Source organism: Triturus cristatus, chromosome 5_1 (assembly GCF_964204655.1).
Source record: "Triturus cristatus chromosome 5_1, aTriCri1.1, whole genome shotgun sequence".
Lineage (NCBI taxonomy): Eukaryota > Metazoa > Chordata > Amphibia > Caudata > Salamandridae > Triturus > Triturus cristatus.
The window spans coordinates 538,281,815-538,305,252 of NC_140587.1; the positions used below are offsets into that span (position 1 = coordinate 538,281,815).

Consider the following 23,438-nt stretch of genomic DNA (forward strand, 5'->3'; position numbering starts at 1 on the left):
TCTCTCACTGCAGGGGCTGACGCCTCTCTTCTCTCTATTTTCTAGATGTGTGTCTCTCATTGCAGGGGCTGGCACCTCTCCTCTCTGGGTGGAGGGCTCTCTCTCACTGCAGGGGCTGACACCTCTCTTCTCTCTATTTTCTAGATGTATGTCTCTCATTGCAGGGGCTGGCACCTCTCCTCTCTGGGTGGAGGGCTCTCTCTCACTGCAGGGGCTGACACCTCTCTTCTCTGTATTTTCTAGTTGTGTGTCTCTCACTGCAGGGGCTGACACCTCTCCTCTCTGGGTGAAGGGCTCTCTCTCACTGCAGGGGCTGACACCTCTCTTCTCTGTATTTTCTAGATGTGTGTCTCTCACTGCAGGGGCTGACACCTCTCCTCTCTGGGTGGAGGGCTCTCTCTCACTGCAGGGGCTGACGCCTCTCTTCTCTCTATTTTCTAGATGTGTGTCTCTCATTGCAGGGGCTGGCACCTCTCCTCTCTGGGTGGAGGGCTCTCTCTCACTGCAGGGGCTGACACCTCTCTTCTCTCTATTTTCTAGATGTATGTCTCTCACTGCAGGGGCTGACACCTCTCTTCTCTCTATTTTCTAGATGTGTGTCTCTCACTGCAGGGGCTGACACCTCTCCTCTCTGGGTGGAGGGCTCTCTCTCACTGCAGGGGCTGACATCTCTCTTCTCTCTATTTTCTAGATGTGTGTCTCTCACTGCAGGGGCTGACACCTCTCCTCTCTGGGTGGAGGGCTCTCTCTCAGTGCAGGGGCTGACGCCTCTCTTCTCTCTATTTTCTAGATGTGTGTCTCTCATTGCAGGGGCTGGCACCTCTCCTCTCTGGGTGGAGGGCTCTCTCTCACTGCAGGGGCTGACACCTCTCTTCTCTCTATTTTCTAGATGTATGTCTCTCACTGCAGGGGCTGACACCTCTCTTCTCTCTATTTTCTAGATGTATGTCTCTCACTGCAGGGGCTGACACCTCTCTTATCTCTATTTTCTAGATGTATGTCTCTCACTGCAGGGGCTGACACCTCTCCTCTCTGGGTGGAGGGCTCTCTCTCACTGCAGGGGCTGACACCTCTCTTCTCTGTATTTTCTAGATGTATGTCTCTCATTGCAGGGGCTGGCACCTCTCCTCTCTGGGTGGAGGGCTCTCTCTCACTGCAGGGGCTGACACCTCTCTTCTCTCTATTTTCTAGATGTATGTCTCTCACTGCAGGGGCTGACACCTCTCTTCTCTCTATTTTCTAGATGTATGTCTCTCACTGCAGGGGCTGACACCTCTCCTCTCTGGGTGGAGGGCTCTCTCTCACTGCAGGGGCTGACGCCTCTCTTCTCTCTATTTTCTAGATGTGTGTCTCTCATTGCAGGGGCTGGCACCTCTCCTCTCTGGGTGGAGGGCTCTCTCTCACTGCAGGGGCTGACACCTCTCTTATCTCTATTTTCTAGATGTGTGTCTCTCATTGCAGGGGCTGGCACCTCTCCTCTCTGGGTGGAGGGCTCTCTCTCACTGCAGGGGCTGACACCTCTCTTCTCTCTATTTTCTAGATGTATGTCTCTCACTGCAGGGGCTGACACCTCTCTTCTCTCTATTTTCTAGATGTATGTCTCTCACTGCAGGGGCTGACACCTCTCTTATCTCTATTTTCTAGATGTATGTCTCTCACTGCAGGGGCTGGCACCTCTCCTCTCTGGGTGGAGGGCTCTCTCTCACTGCAGGGGCTGACACCTCTCTTCTCTGTATTTTCTAGATGTATGTCTCTCATTGCAGGGGCTGGCACCTCTCCTCTCTGGGTGGAGGGCTCTCTCTCACTGCAGGGGCTGACACCTCTCTTCTCTCTATTTTCTAGATGTATGTCTCTCACTGCAGGGGCTGACACCTCTCTTCTCTCTATTTTCTAGATGTATGTCTCTCACTGCAGGGGCTGACACCTCTCCTCTCTGGGTGGAGGGCTCTCTCTCACTGCAGGGGCTGGCACCTCTCCTCTCTGGGTGGAGGGCTCTCTCTCACTGCAGGGGCTGACGCCTCTCTTCTCTCTATTTTCTAGATGTGTGTCTTTCATTGCAGGGGCTGGCACCTCTCCTCTCTGGGTGGAGGGCTCTCTCTCACTGCAGGGGCTGACACCTCTCTTCTCTCTCTTTTCTAGATGTATGTCTCTCACTGCAGGGGCTGACACCTCTCCTCTCTGGGTGGAGGGCTCTCTCTCACTGCAGGGGCTGACACCTCTCTTCTCCATATTTTCTAGATGTATGTCTCTCACTGCAGGGGCTGACTCCTCTCTTCTCTCTATTTTCTAGATGTGTGTCTCTCACTGCAGGGGCTGACACCTCTCCTCTCTGGGCGGAGGGCTCTCTCTCACTGCAGGGGCTGACACCTCTCTTCTCTCTATTTTCTAGATGTGTGTCTCTCACTGCAGGGGCTGACACCTCTCCTCTCTGGGCGGAGGGCTCTCTCTCACTGCAGGGGCTGACACCTCTCTTCTCTCTATTTTCTAGATGTGTGTCTCTCACTGCAGGGGCTGACACCTCTCCTCTCGGGGTGGAGGGCTCTCTCTCACTGCAGGGGCTGACACCTCTCCTCTCTGGGTGGAGGGCTCTCTCTCACTGCAGGGGCTGACACCTCTCTTCTCTCTATTTTCTAGATGTGTGTCTCTCACTGCAGGGGCTGGCACCTCTTCTCTCTGGGTGGAGGGCTCTCTCTCACTGCAGGGGCTGACACCTCTCTTCTCTCTATTTTCTAGATGTGTGTCTCTCACTGCAGGGGCTGACACCTCTCCTCTCTGGGTGGAGGGCTCTCTCTCACTGCAGGGGCTGACACCTCTCTTCTCTCTATTTTCTAGATGTATGTCTCTCACTGCAGGGGCTGACACCTCTCTTCTCTCTATTTTCTAGATGTATGTCTCTCACTGCAGGGGCTGACACCTCTCTTCTCTCTATTTTCTAGATGTGTGTCTCTCACTGCAGGGGCTGGCACCTCTCCTCTCTGGGTGGAGGGCTCTCTCTCACTGCAGGGGCTGACACCTCTCTTCTCTCTATTTTCTAGATGTGTGTCTCTCACTGCAGGGGCTGACACCTCTCCTCTCTGGGTGGAGGGCTCTCTCTCACTGCAGGGGCTGACACCTCTCCTCTCTGGGTGGAGGGCTCTCTCTCACTGCAGGGGCTGACACCTCTCTTCTCTCTATTTTCTAGATGTATGTCTCTCACTGCAGGGGCTGACACCTCTCTTCTCTCTATTTTCTAGATGTATGTCTCTCACTGCAGGGGCTGACACCTCTCCTCTCTGGGTGGAGGGCTCTCTCTCACTGCAGGGGCTGACACCTCTCTTCTCTGTATTTTCTAGATGTGTGTCTCTCACTGCAGGGGCTGACACCTCTCCTCTCTGGGTGGAGGGCTCTCTCTCACTGCAGGGGCTGACACCTCTCTTCTCTGTATTTTCTAGATGTGTGTCTCTCACTGCAGGGGCTGGCACCTCTCCTCTCTGGGTGGAGGGCTCTCTCTCACTGCAGGGGCTGACACCTCTCTTCTCTCTATTTTCTAGATGTGTGTCTCTCACTGCAGGGGCTGACACCTCTCCTCTCTGGGTGGAGGGCTCTCTCTCACTGCAGGGGCTGACACCTCTCTTCTCTGTATTTTCTAGATGTGTGTCTCTCACTGCAGGGGCTGACACCTCTCCTCTCTGGGTGGAGGGCTCTCTCTCACTGCAGGGGCTGACACCTCTCTTCTCTCTATTTTCTAGATGTATGTCTCTCACTGCAGGGGCTGACACCTCTCTTCTCTCTATTTTCTAGATGTATGTCTCTCACTGCAGGGGCTGACACCTCTCCTCTCTGGGTGGGGGGCTCTCTCTCACTGCAGGGGCTGACACCTCTCCTCTCTGGGTGGAGGGCTCTCTCTCACTGCAGGGGCTGACACCTCTCTTCTCTGTATTTTCTAGATGTGTGTCTCTCATTGCAGGGGCGGACAGGCTTCTTCTTCCTCATCACAATGGTTCATTCTTCTTTACTCCTTCATTGATGATCCCCCTCTTTATCACTGGCAGAGGTGACAGTCAATGTTGAGAATTGCTCCAAACTTCTCTCTCTCTCTCTCTCTCTCTCTCGTTCTTTGCTGCGCTCCCCTGTGTCTTGTTCTCACCTTGGTTACCGTCCTCTTTCTTATAGCTGAGCTAGTCTCCTTCTTTTCTCCTCTCTTGTGGGGCTGGCTCCCATATTTTCTCTCACTGTGGGGCTGGCTCCCTTCTTTTCTCTCATTGTGGGGCTGGCGCCCATCTTTTCATTCATTGTGGGGCTGACTTCCTTCTTTTCTTTTACTGTGAGGCTGGCTCCCATATTTTCTCTCACTGTGGGGTTGGCTCCCTTCTTTTCTCTCATTGTGGGGCTGGCTCACATCTTTCCATTCATTGTGAGGCTGGCTTCCTTCTTTTCTTTTATTGTGAGGCTGACTCCCTCCTTTTCTCTCATTGTGGGGCTGGCTTCCTTCTTCTCTCTCACTGCAAGCTAACTTTTTGCCTAGCTACTATTATGCGGCTAGCCTTCTGCTTCTCTCTCACTGTGGACCTGGCTTCCTGCTTCACTTTTACTTAGGGGCTAGCTTTTCTGCTTTTCTCTTATTGCATGGTTGGCTCCTTCCTATTGTCTTATACTAGAGCTGGCCTCTCTTTGTCATTGAGGGGGTGGTCCCCTTTTTTTCTCTCATTGAGGTTCTAGCTACCCTCTTTTCTCACATTGTGGGGCAAGTTCCCATCTTCACTATCATTGCGGACATAGCTCCCTTCTTCTCTCCTTCACTACAAGGCTGGCTGCCTTAATCTCCCGGATAGTGGGACTGGCCTTCTGCTTTTATCTTATTGTGGGACTAGTTCCCTTCTTTTCTCACATTGTGGGGCTAGCTCTCTTTTTATCCATCATTGTAGACGTGGCTCCCTTCTTCTGTCTCTCATTGCAAGGCTGGCTACCTCAGTCTCCCTGATAGTGAGGCTGGCCTCCTTCCTTTCTCTCATTGAGGAGGATGGCCTCCTTCCTTTCTCTCATTGAGGGGGATGGCTTCCTTCTTTCTCTCACTGTGGGGCTAGCGTTCTGCATCTCCCTCATTACCGTATTGGTCTTTTCATCTCTCTCATTGGGGGTAGTTCCACTCCTTGTCATTGAGAGGCTGAAACCAGTCTTCTCTGTCAAAGTAACTGTGACACCCTATTCTCACCCAGCATCTATTGACACCCCACTCTCTCACTGCAAGGAATAACAAACCCTCCTCTCCATTCAGCATCACAAAACCAGTTTCTCTTCCTGTTGGGATACATATCCTTCTTCACCCACAGTAATTTAACCTCTCTACATTCCAGCAGTTCTACCACTCCCTTCTCTTCACAGTAACAGGCAAGCCTCTCCTGTCCCTGCACTGATGCTCAAACAGCGTCATCACTGTCCCTTCCCAAATGTTCCCTCACAGGCCCTGGAAGGTGTGTGTATCCTGAGGGACAGTCCTGTTACTTGAATACTCAAGTGATACAATATGTAAATCTGTAAAAGAGCAAGTTGCTTAGGGGTCTGTCAGTAATTCGGTTGTAGGTTTAAAGAGACTTTTGTGTACGTATAGGGTGGTGGTCAAAGAAACAGGGGGTTCTGGGTGTGCTCTTCACAAATCTTTGCCCACGCCCCATGTCAGATGACAAAATGGCCCCAACACCTTCTTAAATAACAATAGAGGTGTGCAGATGGAGGCTTTTTTCTGCTGCACAATATTCTACCTTACACGGAAAATGAGAAAATCCCTTGATTTTTTTATTCTGCTTGCCTGGCAATCCGCACGGATATGGCAGTCATGACTGACAGTATTCAGAATCACTAAAAAACAACTTATTTTCCGTTTTTATCCACATTTACAAATAAAAAAGGAAAGATAGGAAAATAAATGGTTTTCTGTCTGTATTTATCTGTAAAAATCAGTAAAAATGGAAAACAGGGAGCCTTGATTACAATACAGACATGTTGCTTCCTTTCAGCCAGGGTTCAACGAATCTTGAGTTACCTGCAGGAGTATATGTGGCTCTTCCGTATGCTGCGCCTGAAGAAGCCCTTGCAGCCGTCACAGCTGGAGGCGCCGTAGTGCTTGCCCGTTGCTCGGTCTCCACATATGGAGCAAATGCAGTTCACGCCACCATCTGCTGAGTTCATGTCGGCTGTTTCTGACGGAGGGCGATCTGTGAAGCATAAAACAGGTGCTCTATAGTTATTATTATTACACCGACGGATACAACCGCACAACCATCCCTGATGGAATTCTGCTGTTCCATTGCATGCACACCAGGGGTCGGATATGATGCAGTACACCAGTTACAGTTTTCATTCATTCTTCAGATTACAAAGATTATACTGGTGGTGGGCATATTTTGACAAAAAAAACCTTTATACCACATGATGTGTCAAGATGACGCCTGCACCGGCTGACCTGTACGAACGCAACATTTTTATTGGTTAATCGGTCCGCAAGGCAGCTGCAAAATGGCACCTGTGCAATCTATGCAATCCACCCCCTTTCAATGACTTTTCATTTTATTTTTTAAATAAACTATGGATATATTTTGCTTTCCAATCCAGATAAGAATCTCTAGGAATGAAATATGCAAAATATGTCAATTACGGCTCCTACCCAATAAACCTTTCTAACACAAAAACAACTGAGATAGGCTACTACGAAACTTTATCACGACTGTATTTTTCATTTCCTGGAACATGTCTGAGTGTTTTATTACAAATGTATTGTGTAACAAAAGTCGGTTAGGCAGAGATAGACACATGACAAAATAATCTGCTTGCACTTACAAGATAAGCATAAAGAGCCTGAGTAAAACTTAGGTAACAGTCTGGTTGACTTCCAACTGAGCTGCGTGAAGATTTAAAAAAGGTATTTGACAAAGTACATACAACACAAGTACTCAACAGAATGTGAATCTATTTATCGCCCTGACTCTCTGTCTCTCTATGTATGTATGTGTCCGCCTGTATGTCTATTTTTCTATCTGTCTATACACATCTATCTAGATATCAATATTTTTATGTCTGTACATATATACCTAGCACACCTTCTTTAGGTTTGTTTACACCGCTATGTGTTTTTTGGGCAGTTTTACAAAGCGCAAACTCAACCCAAAGGTATTGGAGATCTGTATCATTCAAATCAAGTTTATGGGTTCAGCTTTACAAGAAGCCATACAATAACAAAATATATAATACTGGATGCAGATAAAGGCCCTGATTTGTGGAATCACTATGGTTAATTTACCCAGTAATACAAGAAGCTGTAAGTAAAAGAACACTCCTGGGCACGAAACATAAACATTTTAAAACAGGTATGCGGTTCTCACAGAAGGCGGTATACAAAAAGTTTATATAACTATGCAATCAGTATTATTATATTCTTTCATAAGCAGGGCCGGAGTTGGAATGCAAAGCAGTCCAGGCAGTTTTCTCGGACCAGCCCCTGGAGTTGCCCTGCCTGGCCCTGGGAGGCTGGAAACACTTGTTGCTTTTGTTCCTAGGGGCTAATATTGCTGCACTGCTGCAAAAGCGGCCCCCAGTAACAAAACTGACCCCCACCGCTCCAAAACTGCCCCACCCTGCCAGCCTCCCGGGGAATTGCCTGATGCCCAGTAGGGTCAGTCCGGCCCTCTTCATAACCCAATAAGTAGTGTAAAATCTAAATAACAAGCTAATAAAAATAAATTAAAAGTCATTACACCTACATCAAATCAGGCTTTAGAAAGGAGGGGACAGTCTTGGGAAACCAAGAGCACAGAAACCAATAAAAAGCAACCATGCATGGAACACAATTGGGGCAGGCACACAAGATCATACAATTTGCGAAGTAAAGTGCAGGATACAATTGCTAAAGTACAACTAAACGCTGTTAAACTTGCAGGCTTGAAAATGCAGCTCCCACAAAGATTCTTATGAGTCCACACAACAGACGAAATAAAGTGCTGTTTGCAGCTGACAACATGATCAGGGTATAATGTTACTACAATTAGGCACGTCCTAAAAATGACATGAATGAATATGGGAACCATGTAACAAGCTGATAAAATGATTCATGAAAAAGGAAGACTGTGTGGAGCATCGTAAGAGAATTAAAGAGGGCAATGGCTACGGAGGGCATCCAAATTAAAATTGGATTAGATTATTATTTCTGTGCAGCTTGCAAGATAAAGAGCAATATTCAGTCTCCGGCATAAGGAGCCAGCCGGCTATTGCTATTGATTGTACTCAAATGTGCAACCGCGCAAAAAACTAAAATAATTAGTAGATAATACATATCTGTGCAACAAAATGAAATAAAATAGAACACTCGATTTCCAAGTGACATTCCCATCCAGCAATATACGGCTTTTTTGAGCTCTCCCTGTGTGAGCACTAGGGCTGCGAGCTACCTGAGACCAGTAGGGACAGTAGGGACAGGCCAAAAAGACCTCGGAGATCCAGGAGGGGCAAAAAAAGTAATTCCACCTTTGGACAAAAGAACGACAAGGAGCCAGCGGTAAATGATAGTGACAACTTGGTCATCAACATTTCCTCAACGGTTCTTAACAAATCCCAATTACGCTTGTTACAAAAGGGGTCTTCATTTGTACCAACATATTCTAGTAACCCCATGGAAGCAGATGTAAGTTTATTTAAGTTTATGCGGAAACTCAGACTTAGACACTTTTTTGATAATGTTCTCACTGAGCCTTTGACTAAAACAGAAAATACACTGAAAGGTCTTACATCCAAGAGTACCTATGTAGCCCCGGTGAGCCACAAAATTCTTGATACCTTTGAGACTTTGGTGAAGCAAGATCTTCAGTCTGTTTTTAAACATCGCAAACCCAAACATGCAAACTTTACATCGAAGGATAAATCTCTGCTCAAGCAACTAGCTGACAATCCCAACATAATCTTCCTTGATGCTGACAAAGGAGGGGCACTGGTTGCCATGGATACCATACACTACACTCGAAAACTGGATGAACATGTGTTAGACTCTAACACCTACTCAAAACTTGATTACAATCCTACAACTACCATCTTACAAGTTTTACAGAATCTTGTGGATGAAGCAGTCCTATCGGGCACCATTGGTGAGACAGAAAAGAAATTTCTAATCTCTAAATTTCCTAGAAGTCCATCCCTACGGATGTTACCAAAGATCCACAAAAATCTACTGGATCCCCCTATGCGGCCCATCGTTTCAACTAGAGGCTCACTTCACGAACCAGTTGGCAAATACCTGGACAGACATTTTCAACCTCTCGTGCAGTCTATGTCTACCTATGTTAAAGACACAACAGACTTTCTGAACATTTTTCTCAAGTTCAACATCCCGTGGGACACGGATATGTACCTCTGCACGATAGATGTTACTTCCCTCTACACCTCAATTCCCCATAACATGGGGCTAGAAGCCACGGAACATTTTCTTCTACAATCACAAATTTCTCATGATTTACAGGTTTTTCTAATGGAGCTTCTACACTTTACACTTTATCACAGCTATTTCTCTCACAACAACCAATTTTTTTTTCAATTGAATGGAACATCCATGGGAAATTGTGCAGCACCTTGCTACGCTAACCTGTTCATGCACAAGTTTGAGTTGGATCACATTTTGCACACCACACCATGGGAGAATCATCTGTTACTGTTTGTTCGCTACATTGATGACATTTTCTTAATTTGGAGAGGTTCAAAAACCATACTGACTGAAGCGATTACGAATCTTAACACCATCAACGATAGACTCAAGTTCACTTCTACCATCAGTGAAACAGATATAAATTTCCTAGATGTTCACATTTACATCGTGGATCATCACATTCAAACTACACTCTTCAGGAAAGACACAGACAGAAACAATCTGCTACACTACTCGAGTTTTCATCAACCTTCTCTAAAACGACATCTACCATTTTCCCAATTTCTCAGGATAAAGAGAATCATCTCTGAACCCCAACAACTAACCCAACAAACCTTGGAAATGGAACGACGCTTTGTAAAGCGAGGTTATCCATCACAAATACTGACAACAGCCATTGACAAATCGTCCAATAAACAAAGGGGAACGTTGTTGGAAAAACAACCAACAGCCTCAGATACAGCTACGAGAATGGTTATGGTTACAAAATTCTCAACAGAAAGTTTTAACATCAGGAAATCCATTCTCAGACATTGGCCTTTACTACAAATGGAATCTGACTTCAATCAGATCTTTTCGCAGCAACCACTGTTTGCCTACGAAAGGAGTAGAAATTTCATGGAGGTATTAAAATCAACAAGCTCCTCACAGCCATTTTCTGAATACAAGGGTACTATACCTTGCCACAATTGTGGGAATTGTAATAACATCATTACAGGCACAAACATACAACATCCAACTAAAGGTCACAACATAAAACTTTTCGTTTCTGCAACTTGTGATTCCAAAAATGTTGTTTACATGTTGAAGTGCCCATGCGGCTTGCCTTATATTGGCAAAACCGAAAGGAAAATGAAAACCCGATTAAACGAACACAAAAGCAACATCCGCAACAACAATCTCAATTCGACAGTAGCAGTACACTTCAATGAACACAAACACAACGTCAGTCAATTACGTTTCCTAGTGTGTGAAACAGTTCCGCTAAGGGAAGGTTGTGACAACAGAAAATTTCTGATTCAAAGAGAGACCTTTTGGATTTACAAAATGAACTCCATGGTACCCCTTGGACTGAATGATCGTCTCGAACTGAGTTGCTTTATTTGACTTTGAATTGTTGCCTACAAGAATGCCCAAAAGCTCATATACATCTTTCATGTTTAAAATGTTATTGTTTTTTCTCCACTGTTTCTTTACCCATCTTCAACCTTTCTGCTTACATGTATTTTCCATCCATGTTTCTTTTTGATTTGATTTTTTACAACTTTATTTATTTAATTTTTTCCAACACCGTTTTTTAGCTTTTATCTTACATTGGTGACCACAACTTATTATTTCAACTTTTATGTACTTTGCCTTGGTTACATTGTACTAACTCGGTTTTCTTGTCGAGTCATTGTTTATTGCTTTTTGTCATGTTCTGACAATTTATATGTTTCCTATTCTAAGATGGCCGCCACTATTAGAGTCTTCTTTCTTTGTTCACTATCCGCATACTTAACATGGCTACACGCTTACTAACGGTTTTTCGGATCAGAGCAGTTTGGATATGCTCATTCGAACGGGTGAACTGAGGTAACTGTCACGATCTCAATCGACTTTGGTGCGTGGTTCTATCTTATGGCTTATGTTGCTAACACTGCATGCTTTACTTTGTACACGTGTTGGACTATCTCACTTGATCTCGGCACGCATATTTCATATAACATTCACGTATCTATTTAACACGCCGCTATCACCGTATCTATTTCACAGCACGATTCACACGCCGGAAATTTTCAAAAAAGACACCGGATAGCTTGGGTGCAATTTCTAATATGCCTTTGTAGTTCTCCTTAACAGCGTTTCTTGATATGCTTTCGTGCACTTTTTGAAGCTTGATATCTTGGATGGTACATGTTTTCACTTATTTAACTTTGTTAACGCTTTAATTTGTAAGTGGAAGTTAAATCCTATGAGGGGACATGCAACATTATCTCCTGTTTTTGTTTACAGGATTCCTCCTGATGAAGGGTTTCACCCGAAATGCATAGAGGATATCCACCAGCACCTTTGTTGACACAACATGTGATAATTTGTTACACGGAACAATGAATTTCTAATTTCTAATCATGAATAAATGAACTTTGGTTTAACCAGAACGAAAATTGGTAACTTTGTTACCCCACAACGCTGTGCGCATAGAGGGACACCACCCTGGATGGGATAGTGCAACTCTTGCTTTTTAAACGTGACTGCACTTGTTTTTATCATCATTTTTAAATCGTGCTGAAAATCTTTCTGGGGGCATTTTTATTGTATTAGATTAACTGGGAATTAGTCAGAGGCACTCTAACACCCCTCTCCACGCTATCCTACCTTTCCTTCGCTAGCCAGCCGCTTTCATTGATTGCAGGCGGCGGCGGGCACCATCTTGGGTGAGGGCTGGGGCTGCGCTCTAGTCGCGCTGGCCTCCCACCCTCCTCACAGCCTATAAATGGGCACTAATAACAGACGGCGCAGCGGGCTGGCGCAGCGGGCGCGCGCCGAAGCCGCGCCAAAGCCAAGCCCGTCTGCGCCCGTCTGCGGCCGGACACGGCCCAGGGCCATAACCCCTGGTCCCCGACTGCTGTACTCATCTCTGTACTTAAGAGAGCTGAATCTTGGTAAAACTCATAAGGATTGTACCCCCGTCCCTCTCACTGTTGGGAGGGACACTAGCCACCCCCCATGTCCAGGCTGTGGCTACCAACTTCCTCATTCCCACCCTCTAGCCCATCTAGATCCTAATTATATCTTGTCACACGTTCCAGACAATGCTCCTTCGCATGGCTGTCGAGCCGCGCTTATCAACTCGCGCTCACTTCCTTGCCACAGTTTTCACATCAAGGAGTTTATCATCGCTCATAACCTAGATTTACTGTTCGCTACTGAGACATGGGCAGATGCCGGCTCTGGTCCGGATTTTTACGACGCTATCCCAGATGGATATAGCGTTGCTAGACATGATAGGCCCATAGGAAGAGGCGGTGGCCTTGCAATTATCTACAAGGACAAATACCGGACCACACTCGATCCTATAAACTCTGCTAATTGTGAGTCAGCTGCCTTTGCGATCAGCATTAACCCCAAACAAGCCCTAAAGGGTATAATATTATACCGACCCCCTGGCCCTCGTAGTGCCTTCCTCTCCACTCTCTCTGACCTAAATGACAATGTTCCAATGCAAAAAGGGGAACCCCTGTACAGTGGATGTGGGTAGAGATTCAGGGGAAAGAAGACACAATAAATTCAAACACATATATCTCTACCTATTAATTTCAGCACGTACAATGTATCGTCTTCATTGGTGTGCCCACAAAGGACTAGGGCAGTACGATTCAGAACAATAAGCAGAAATAGATTTTGATAGTTTTATTATCAAATAAATTGAATTGCAAAGAAATAAATTCAAAGTACATAGCAAATATATCAAATGGCAGAGAACATGCTTTTCAGGGTCCCAGACACATTCAAACACGCACTAACAAACACACTCAAACCAGATTCATTCTACAACATAAATGTTGAAGTCACATAAATATCTTCACATAAATATCTAACAAAGAGAGAAATCTTTTTTTCAAAAAATGAGGACATGAATCAATAAATGTTCAACATAGAATTGGCTGACATTTGTCCACAATATAAAACAAGCAAAGCAAGGTTTAGGTGGGCCTCATGTATGCGCCGACGCGCGTTTCGGTGAATGCACCGAAATGTGGGTGCCACCTTCCTCAGGCAAGCAGAGACCATGTGTCAAAGGGACCTATCAGAGACATGAATTGAAATACATAAAATGGTAAATCTAAAAAACATCATCATAACTCAAATCAATCGAAAAAATTATTCGCATCAAAAGAATATAAACGTGGGCAGCAATAAATTAGAGACAACAATACATTCTTAATAGAGGTCGTTTAGTGAGCGGATATGCTCTGGATTCCAGGAAATTACCAAGGATTGGAAAGAAAAAGAAAGGAAAAATGGAGAGAAAATTGAGTGTCAGAAAGATTGTAATTAAATATATACAGGTGTAAAGAGTTCTTTTTTAATATGTATTGATGAGTATTGTCCCCCAGATAAAGAAAGACGAAGGGGCGGGAAGGAAAAAAGGGGAAGTGGGACGAGGAAAAGAAGGGGGAAAGGGAGAGGAGAAGAGGGGAACAGAGAAAGAGAAACAGAGGCGTGGAAAAGACCAGGGAAGGGGGGGGGGGGAAAAAGGATACTTGACGCTCACCTGTGGAATCATGAGAAGCTAATAACGCCGGTTAGATGCCGTCGCTTCAGCCAATAGTTGGAAATAGTTCCACTAAGAAAGGCAAAGATTAAACAAATGAGTTGATCCTGGCCGAAATACCGTCCACACTGGTAGCATAGATAATACGAACAAACGAGTATAAAAGGATGGTAATAGGGCTGGGATACAAACTATGCTGCAGGGGGGGAAAAAAGATACAATGTGACATCAAGTCAAAAAGACACGAAGTGTTAGGCTTTACTGAAGTTTCTAGAAGTAAGAAGGGGAATGCAGTGTTAGGTGCTAATGAGGACAGATATATATAAAAAATAAGATGGGGAAGGATAAACGCATGGACTAGTTGCGAACCTTATGGTCTTGTAAGAGGCATGTAAATATCAATGCATCAACGCAAAAGAGTTACGAAAGACAAAGAAAAAACATGGGGTAGACTGGGAATGTAAGAGTGTTCAAGCGATCAAAGGACAAACGCACCTGGCGGGAAAACTCGCTTTCAAAGTTAGTTGCAGATCTCTTACTGGGTGCGTTCCAGGGGCGGAGTGATAGAGTGGCCGATTCTGCAGGGAAAGGCAATAGACACAGAAAATAAACCGACTAAATACCAACGCTAGATGCCGGTGGGTGTAGCGAAAAAGGTGGTAGATCATTACCTTTACTAGTAGAGCTAGAATGGATAGCTTGGGAACTTCTGTCCAGAGTCTTCGGAATAACCGCTTTAGGCAGAATTAAATCAAGACTGAAAATTACAAAAACATAAAACGGGTGAGGATAAGGAAAGGGGAATTCAAATGCGTAAGGAGGTAAACGAAAAAAGCAGATGGAATGGGGGCGTCAAATCAAAATACCTGATACGGTACGAGTCAGCGCGATGCTCAAAGTGCAGCGAGAGTCCTCAGGTGAAAAGAATTCGGCCCAGTAGCACACATGATGAAAGAGGGCCGTTTAAAAAGGCCGAGAGGCTTGCGCGTCACAAATAGGACGCGGAACAAGGTAACAGCGATCCGTGTTATTACCAATAAAGAAAAAGAAAAAGAAAAAAAGGCGGGGGGAGTGTCCAGGATCAGCGGTAGGACGGAAAGCGTTTTTTTTAAAAGCTAACAAAGCCAAACGGGGATGAAATAACTTCAGTATGGAACATAACAATGAGGGAGGGAGCCAAGTGGCCGGGAGCGGTCAAATGCTGCCACAAGAAATGAGACTAATATTGTGTGTAATACACGCGCACGAAATGTGCTAACAGGGAAAGGTGGTATCGAGTGGACAGAATTAGACAAATCTAGAGAAAATGGATGATGTGAATAGGAATAAAAATAATAAAAATAAAAATAAAAAATGAAAAAAATAAAAATAAAAATAATAATAATAATAAGGGACATCAGAGACTACAAAGGTCGGAAAATAAAATAATGTGATCACAATGTAATAAAAATGATGGAAGAAAGGGGATACACTACTCATGGTATAGTGATGAGGTTTGTCATAGAGAACCATGTGAGGCACAGCGAAACGGACAGTTAGATAAGGTCGCCTAAACAATTGCATTTTCCCAAGGTAGGGATTCGTTAAGGCCCTTATCCTTGGATTTAAGAACAAATATCCAAAAAACTTCCCGTTTCTTGCGCACGTTGTTGCTGTCAGTTCCTCTTTGTGTGCGGATCTTTTCCAGAATAGTCCAGCGTAAATCGGCTTCAGAATGGCCATTTTGAACCCAATGGTCTACTAGGGGGGCTCCAAGTTTGGATCGTCTGATGTTAGATTTATGTTCACCAATGCGTATCCTTATTTCTCTGGCCGTTTCGCCTACATAGGAGAGAGGGCACAGGCATTGGATGGCATAAATGCAGTTGGAGGTCCTGCAATTAGTCATGTCCTTCATGTTGACGTATATTCGTTTATACAGATGTGGTCGCCAACTAAGGCGTGGGGGCAAGCATGGCAGGTACCGCATTTATGATTGCCTTTGATGGGTGTCGAGCCCTCGATAGATTTTTGTATGCAGCCCTTAGGTTCAGGTGGTTTGGCTTTCACAATCCAGTTTTGCAAGTTTTTGTTTCTGCGAAAAGCAAAAAGAGGTTTGGGGATATTGGTAGTTTCCGAGTCCAGATTGAGTAAATGCCATTGCGAGTTGACAATTTGCCTGATTTTATTATTCATCGCAGAATGTTTGGTGACGCAGACTAGTTTGTCTGGTTGGTTTTGTGTTCTAGGTTGGAACATGGAGTCGCGATTGAAATACCGCGCTCTCTTGAGGGCATTCTTCACCATTCTGCGGGGGTATCCTCTTTGAATAAATTTTTCTTTCATGGCTTCCGCATGATACAGATAGTCATTGATGGAAGTACAGTTTCTGCGCAAGCGTAGAAACTGACTGAAAGGTATTCCGTCCTTTTGGCTTCTTGGGTGGAAACTGTCGAAGTGGAGGAGTGTGTTCCTAGCAGTGGGTTTCGTATATAAAGAGAAACTCAGTTTGGATTGCCGGTGTTCTACCCAAACGTCGAGAAATTCTAGTTTGGAGGTGCTGGTATGTGCCGTGAATCTAAGATTAACATCGGCCGCGTTGATCCATTCAATGTACTCATCAAGGGACCTTTGGTCGCCGGTCCAAATAAAGAAAATGTCGTCGATGTACCGGGACCATAGACGCACATTCTCAAAGAAAGGGGCAACTACATTGTAAATATTGCGTTGCTCAAAGTGTCCCATGTATAGGCAGGCGACGCTTGGGGCACAGGCCGCCCCCATGCTGACTCCCTTAACCTGTTGGTAGAAGTCTCCATTGTATTCGAAGAAGTTTTCTTCTAGCACAATGTTAAGACACCGGATAAGGAACCTACCGTTGTGTAAGGTGGGGTCTGCCTCAATCATATTGCTCACAACTCTACAGGCCTCGGCCTGGGGGATGTTCGAGTATAGAGATTCTACATCCAGTGTGACCATGATTTCTTGTTGGGGATTGTACTGAAGACCTTCTAGCTTTGAGATGAAATGTCCGGTGTCCTTGACATATGAGTCCAAAGATTCCACCATGGGTTGCAGAAATTTATCAATGTATTTTGATAATGGTTCGGTGGCCGAGCCAATAGTATGCTATGCTACCAGTGTGGACGGTATTTCGGCCAGGATCTACTCATTTGTTTAATCTTTGCCTTTCTTAGTGGAACTATTTCCAACTATTGGCTGAAGCGACGGCATCTAACCGGCGTTATTAGCTTCTCATGATTCCACAGGTGAGCGTCAAGTATCCTTTTTTCCCCCCCCCCCCCTTCCCTGGTCTTTTCCACGCCTCTGTTTCTCTTTCTCTGTTCCCCTCTTCTCCTCTCCCTTTCCCCCTTCTTTTCCTCGTCCCACTTCCCCTTTTTTCCTTCCCGCCCCTTTGTCTTTCTTTATCTGGGGGACAATACTCATCAATACATATTAAAAAAGAACTCTTTACACCTGTATATATTTAATTACAATCTTTCTGACACTCAATTTTCTCTCCATTTTTCCTTTCTTTTTCTTTCCAATCCTTGGTAATTTCCTGGAATCCAGAGCATATCCGCTCACTAAACGACCTCTATTAAGAATGTATTGTTGTCTCTAATTTATTGCTGCCCACGTTTATATTCTTTTGATGCGAATAATTTTTTCGATTGATTTGAGTTATGATGATGTTTTTTAGATTTACTATTTTATGTATTTCAATTCATGTCTCTGATAGGTCCCTTTGACACATGGTCTCTGCTTGCCTGAGGAAGGTGGCACCCACATTTCGGTGCATTCACCGAAACGCGCGTCGGCGCATACATGAGGCCCACCTAAACCTTGCTTTGCTTGTTTTATATTGTGGACAAATGTCAGCCAATTCTATGTTGAACATTTATTGATTCATGTCCTCATTTTTTGAAAAAAAGATTTCTCTCTTTGTTAGATATTTATGTGAAGATATTTATGTGACTTCAACATTTATGTTGTAGAATGAATCTGGTTTGAGTGTGTTTGTTAGTGCGTGTTTGAATGTGTCTGGGACCCTGAAAAGCATGTTCTCTGCCATTTGATATATTTGCTATGTACTTTGAATTTATTTCTTTGCAATTCAATTTATTTGATAATAAAACTATCAAAATCTATTTCTGCTTATTGTTCTGAATCGTACTGCCCTAGTCCTTTGTGGGCACACCAATGAAGACGATACATTGTACGTGCTGAAATTAATAGGTAGAGATATATGTGTTTGAATTTATTGTGTCTAAATGACAATGTTGTCGGCTCAGAAAATTACACGATACTTGGAGACTTTAATTTTCATTTGGAAGAGAAGGATAACCTTGATACAATTCAACTAACGACTGACCTCGCTAATTTAGGACTTCACCAATTAGTCAAGGGCATTACACATCAAGCTGGACATACCCTTGATGGTCTGTTCACCAATGATCCTGACATCTCTGTGTTGGACATTATTCCCATCACGTGGTCAGACCACAGGGCTATTATATTTCAGCAAAATATACGGGCCCTACATTCTTCTCTTCCGAGACCCCGAACTAGGGTGGGGACAAGTGCTTGGAAAAACGCTGACATTCCTCAGATGCTAGACTCCCTTACCTCCTCCCATCCTCAGGGAGGAAATTCTTCAGCATTATCAGCTATAGATTTCCAAGATTGGATCCGAAGTGCCGCCGATCTAGTGGCCCCAGAAAAACTCACAAGACCTAACAGAGCATCTCCTTCGGCTGCCTGGTATAATGAAGATTTAAGACTCCATCGCCAACACTGTAGGAATCTAGAAAGGCGATGGAGAAAAGTTTACTGCCCCACAGCCAGACAAATTTATAAAGATGCCCTTATGATTTACAAAAAGGCAATTGTGGCCCGAAAAACAGTCTTTTTTTCGGCACAAATTGAAACCGCTGCCAACTCTGCCAGAGAGCTGTTCTCCGTTGTTACGACCCTGTCCACCCCCCCCTCTGGCCCTGGGGTAGAGCCCTCACAGACCTTTTGTAATGATTTATCCACCTTCTTCACCACAAAGGTGGCAGATATATATGCTTCATTTGAAGGGGATACCAAAACTGAACACAGAGGCGGTAGTGTGAATGAGGTACCTTCTCATCATAATTATGACTCTTTCTTATGTTTTTCACCTGCCTCACTTGATGACGTTATCACCCTCATCTCATCCACTAAATCGGGTTCCCCTTTGGACCCTTGCCCTCCTTCTGTGATGCAAAAACTCACAGAGGTGATTTCAAGCCCCCTTATGGAGATCTGCAACACTGTATTTCAGACAGGCCAATTTCCTAGTATATGGAAGAAGGCTGTTATAAAACCCCTTCTGAAAAAACCCTCCCTAGACCCCACAGCCGTCGCCAGCTATAGACCCATTGCGTGTCTACCCTTTGCCGCCAAAGTATGCGAATCCATGATGAATAGACAGCTTTCACAGTTCGTCGAGACCCACCAACTTCTCGATGAAACGCAGTTTGGCTTTAGGAAAGGGCATGGGACAGAGACCGCCCTGATTAAGGCCTCTGACGAGATCAGGGCAATCATGGATCAGGGGGGGGCGGCTGTCCTCATCCTTTTGGAATTGTCAGCGGCCTTTGACACGGTCGACCATGCCACCTTAGTCGACCGTGTCACAGCTCTGGGCATAAGCGGTCTGGCCAAGGATCTCATTTCATCTTTCCTGGCAGACCGTACCCAGACTGTAAGGCTGGGAGATTTCTATTCACCCACCTCTGCACTCCCTTGTGGAGTTCCACAAGGTTCCTCGCTAAGTCCCATGCTATTTAACATTTATGTAGCGGACTTAGCGAGGGTAATAAAGGCACATGGAGTACGGCTAACATCCTATGCAGATGACACCCAGCTGGTCCTGGGCATCCATAAGGACGGCTGCACTGTGGCAGCCAACTTCCAGAGAGCTATGCTTGAGGTCAGTACCTGGATGGCCTCTAATTGTCTTAGGCTCAACTCGGACAAGACCGAGGTTATGACCTTTGGAAAACTCTCTCCAGAATGGTCTTCTAACTGGTGGCCGGAAAAGCTCGGCTATCCACCTGTCCCAGTGGAAAAAGCCAGAAACCTGGGAGTCATTTTTGACAGCAAGTTGGTATTTGACCTTCATACAAACAAGGTTGTGTCGTCTTCATTCTTTATTCTGAAAAAGATTAAGAAGCTACTCCCTTATCTCCCTCCCTCAGCTGGGAAGACTCTGGTCTCTACCTTAGTCTTCTCCAAAATGGATTATGGAAACGCTCTCTTTCTCCACACCCAGAAGCGTGTCATAACAAAGCTGCAATCCGTCCAGAATGCGGCAGCCAGGATTCTCCTTAGCATTCCTCGCCGCAACTCCACCACTCTTGGCATTCGTCAACTCCACTGGCTGAGAGTAGAGAGCCGCATTAAATTCAAGGCCCTCTGCATTGCATATAAGGCAGTACACGGCATAGGACCCAGGTTCCTGACGGAAGCCTTTCAGCCATACACTCCTAGACGGCAATTAAGATCGGCCAATACCAACCTCCTCACTGTTCCACGCACAAGAACGGCCACCTGGGGAGATAGACGTTTCTTGGTGGCCACCCCAAAACTCTGGAATCTTTTGCCACATTCCATCAAAACTGCCCCGAATTTGATGAGCTTTCGCAGGCTCTTAAAAACGTGGTTATTTAACCAGTGAGAGGATGACTGACCCCAGTAGCTCCACAGTGCCGAGACACCCCAGGGTATTTGTTGCGCTATAAAAATTACGTAAATAAATAAATGCAATTTAAGTCAAAAGCAGCAGTTTAAAAAACATAGATCCCAACGTCCACCTTGCTCTCCAAACATAAATGACATAGGGCTGTGAAAAATAGTAAAGAAGAAAAAAAATGTAAATATATATCAAGGCTCCATGATCCCTATTTCAAGTGGCGCTCTCCATTGCTGGTGTTGTAACCGGTCGTCTTCTTTTCCAGACGAAGACATATGTGTATATAAGGCTACGGCCTGCTAGATCTCTGGGTGGTCAGCTCTGTAATACAGTAGGAGAGCATCCTTACCGCTCCTCATAGTATATTTTAGTAACAAGGGAATAAGGTAAGTTCTATGAAGGGCTAGAGAGTTATTGCAGAGTAACAAAAAGTGCATCAAAGTTTCTTGGCCACCTAGAGAGCAATCGCATGTTTCATCTTTCCTACCATGGCCCTTGGGCCAGGATTCAGTATATGAGTGGACCTACAATGTGCCTAGCCTGAAGCGGAGGAATAGAGCGCTTTTTCAGATGGAAAGATCGTATCAATGTAAGTTTCCAATGCGGATTCGGCCGATATGACTAAATATTTAGTTAACAAGGCAATGCTTGTCCCTGCAGATTTTCCCACATAAAATCCCAGTATTTCCTTTTCACCAATTGTAGTGTGTATTTGGTTATATTTTCTGAGTAGAACCACAGATCTGCACAGCCAATTGCCTTTAAAATGTGCTCTATATGCCTAAACAACAACAGTTTGTTACAGTTCATCAAGGCAAAAATGTCCCTCAGGCCGTTTTGCCACTCTACAAGATCCGGTGTTGACCAAAGACGAGTCCAGTAGCTTACAGGGCAAAAAGCAATGTAATCTGCTGCAGACCTTACTCCCAGTTCAGCTCTCAGTCCTACCATTGGAGTCCCTGGGCCTAGGTATAAAAGACGCCTCAAAAAGGCATTTTCCAATATTTGTATTGCCTTTGCGTTAGTGTGTCCCCAAATTTCGGTCCCATAGGTGCTTGCAGCAATTGCTTTGGTTTTATATAGTGACAGAGCTGGTCTTATCAGAAGATTATTGCACTTGCTCGCAAATCTTCAAACTGCTCCAGGTTGTTGGAAGAGGAAAGTTTTAGATTTGGATACTTGGCTGCCCCAGAGTAACTTATCATCAATCCGGTTGCCCAGATAATCAAAGGTTCTCACCATACTTGGTTACCATATATCCTCAAGTTTGATTCAAATTTTTAATTTGGCCTTTGATTTTATTATCATGAACTTGGTTTTCTGGACATTTATTGCTAATTTTCTGGATGTGCGGAAACGTTCAAAACCTTCCAGTAGGTAGTGCATGGACAGTTCGGTGCGTGCTAAAATAATGCACCACCCGCGAACATGAGGATCGGAATTTGATGGTTCCCCAACTTGGGTACATCCTGTGCGAGACTGATAAGCATCTTCCCTTTGTCATTGATGTCGATGTTAAATAGGGCCTAGATCAGCAAGCACCCCTGCTTGACCCCTGATTGTATTCCAAAAGCATTAGTTTACTGACCTGTGGGGCCATATTGTATGGCCAATGTGTATCCAGTATGGAGACTAATTAACAAATTCAACACATACTTGGGAACAACATGGTCTTCAAGAATCTGCCAAAGTATAATCGGATCCATGTTATCAAAAGCGGTCTTAAATCAATACAAAACAGAAAAAGTGGTGTTTTTCTTAACATGACATACTTCAAACAGATCATATACAGGCACAATACTTGATCAATCATACTCTGAGCCCTACGGAAGCTGGCTTGCAAGTGAGACATTATTCCATTAGTCTCCATCCACATCTCCAGGCGAGTCAACAGCAGCTTATCAAAGATTTTGCCTACACTGTCCAACAATGACATTGGGTGGTAATTGGAGGGGTCATTCCTAGGCCCTTTTTAATGAATAGGGACTATGATAGATGTTTTCCATGAATCAGGAACACACCTTCCAGTAAGACAGCATTAAAGGCAGCTGGCACAGGGCCCAGCCACACTTCCACGTTCCTGTTGAACACATCTGTGGGGACCTAATCATGGCCTGGAGCCTTTCCCAGCTTTTGGTGTTGGATGGCCCGGGCTATTTCCAATTTGCCGATTACAATATTGTTGGAAAAGTAATTACACCGTAGGACCGCGCGTTCAGTTTGTTACTGTGCAAGGACCTGTCGATTCTCTTCCCAGATCATCCACCAGAGGCACTTGATATAACGAGGAGAAATTCTCCACCCATCGTGAAGGACTTATGTTGAGTTTTGAGTTTTTACAAAGGCCTGAGCAGCCCTATTCTATGATTTCCCAGTACTTTTTGATGTCTTTTGTGTCAATTGCATACTGAAGGGCTTTCCAAGCTTTGATACACTGGATCTTCTTTTTGTAGCGGTTGAGATGTTTAGAAGATCTTCGAGCTTCCATTAATTTTGCCTCACCCGGGTGTCTTCCTTCTATTTCTTAGAGTGGAGGTGAGGGCTTTCTTTTTTCAAGCACACTCATTATCATACCAATCATAGTAAGCATCTTGTACTATCCTGACTTTGTACTCGAGTAGAACTTGCCTGGTAATTATGAGGAGTGATTTAAAAGATTCAATCGTCACAAGACCACCGTCCTTGTCCTCCATACTCAGTGTTGTTAAGACTGCACTCAACTGCGAGTTGGTTGAGAAATCTAGCGTATCCCACTCAATAGGTCCCCTGACAAGTGTTTTTTGCGGTCCTATCTACACTCAGATTCCACTTATATA

The 23,438-nt window shown here is 44.7% G+C and overlaps 1 protein-coding gene across 6 annotated transcripts in view; it reads right to left on the reverse strand.

Annotated features, from left to right (window-relative positions):
• Positions 1-23,438, reverse strand: part of HNF4G (hepatocyte nuclear factor 4 gamma) — a 514,515-nt gene that overhangs the window by 137,996 nt on the left and 353,081 nt on the right. For all 6 annotated transcript variants that reach the window (XM_085605410.1, XM_085605412.1, XM_085605413.1 and 3 more), the window contains one exon: positions 6,020-6,191. In XM_085605410.1, coding sequence (XP_085461536.1) covers positions 6,020-6,191 — 172 coding nt within the window. The remainder of the gene's footprint in view (positions 1-6,019; positions 6,192-23,438) is intronic.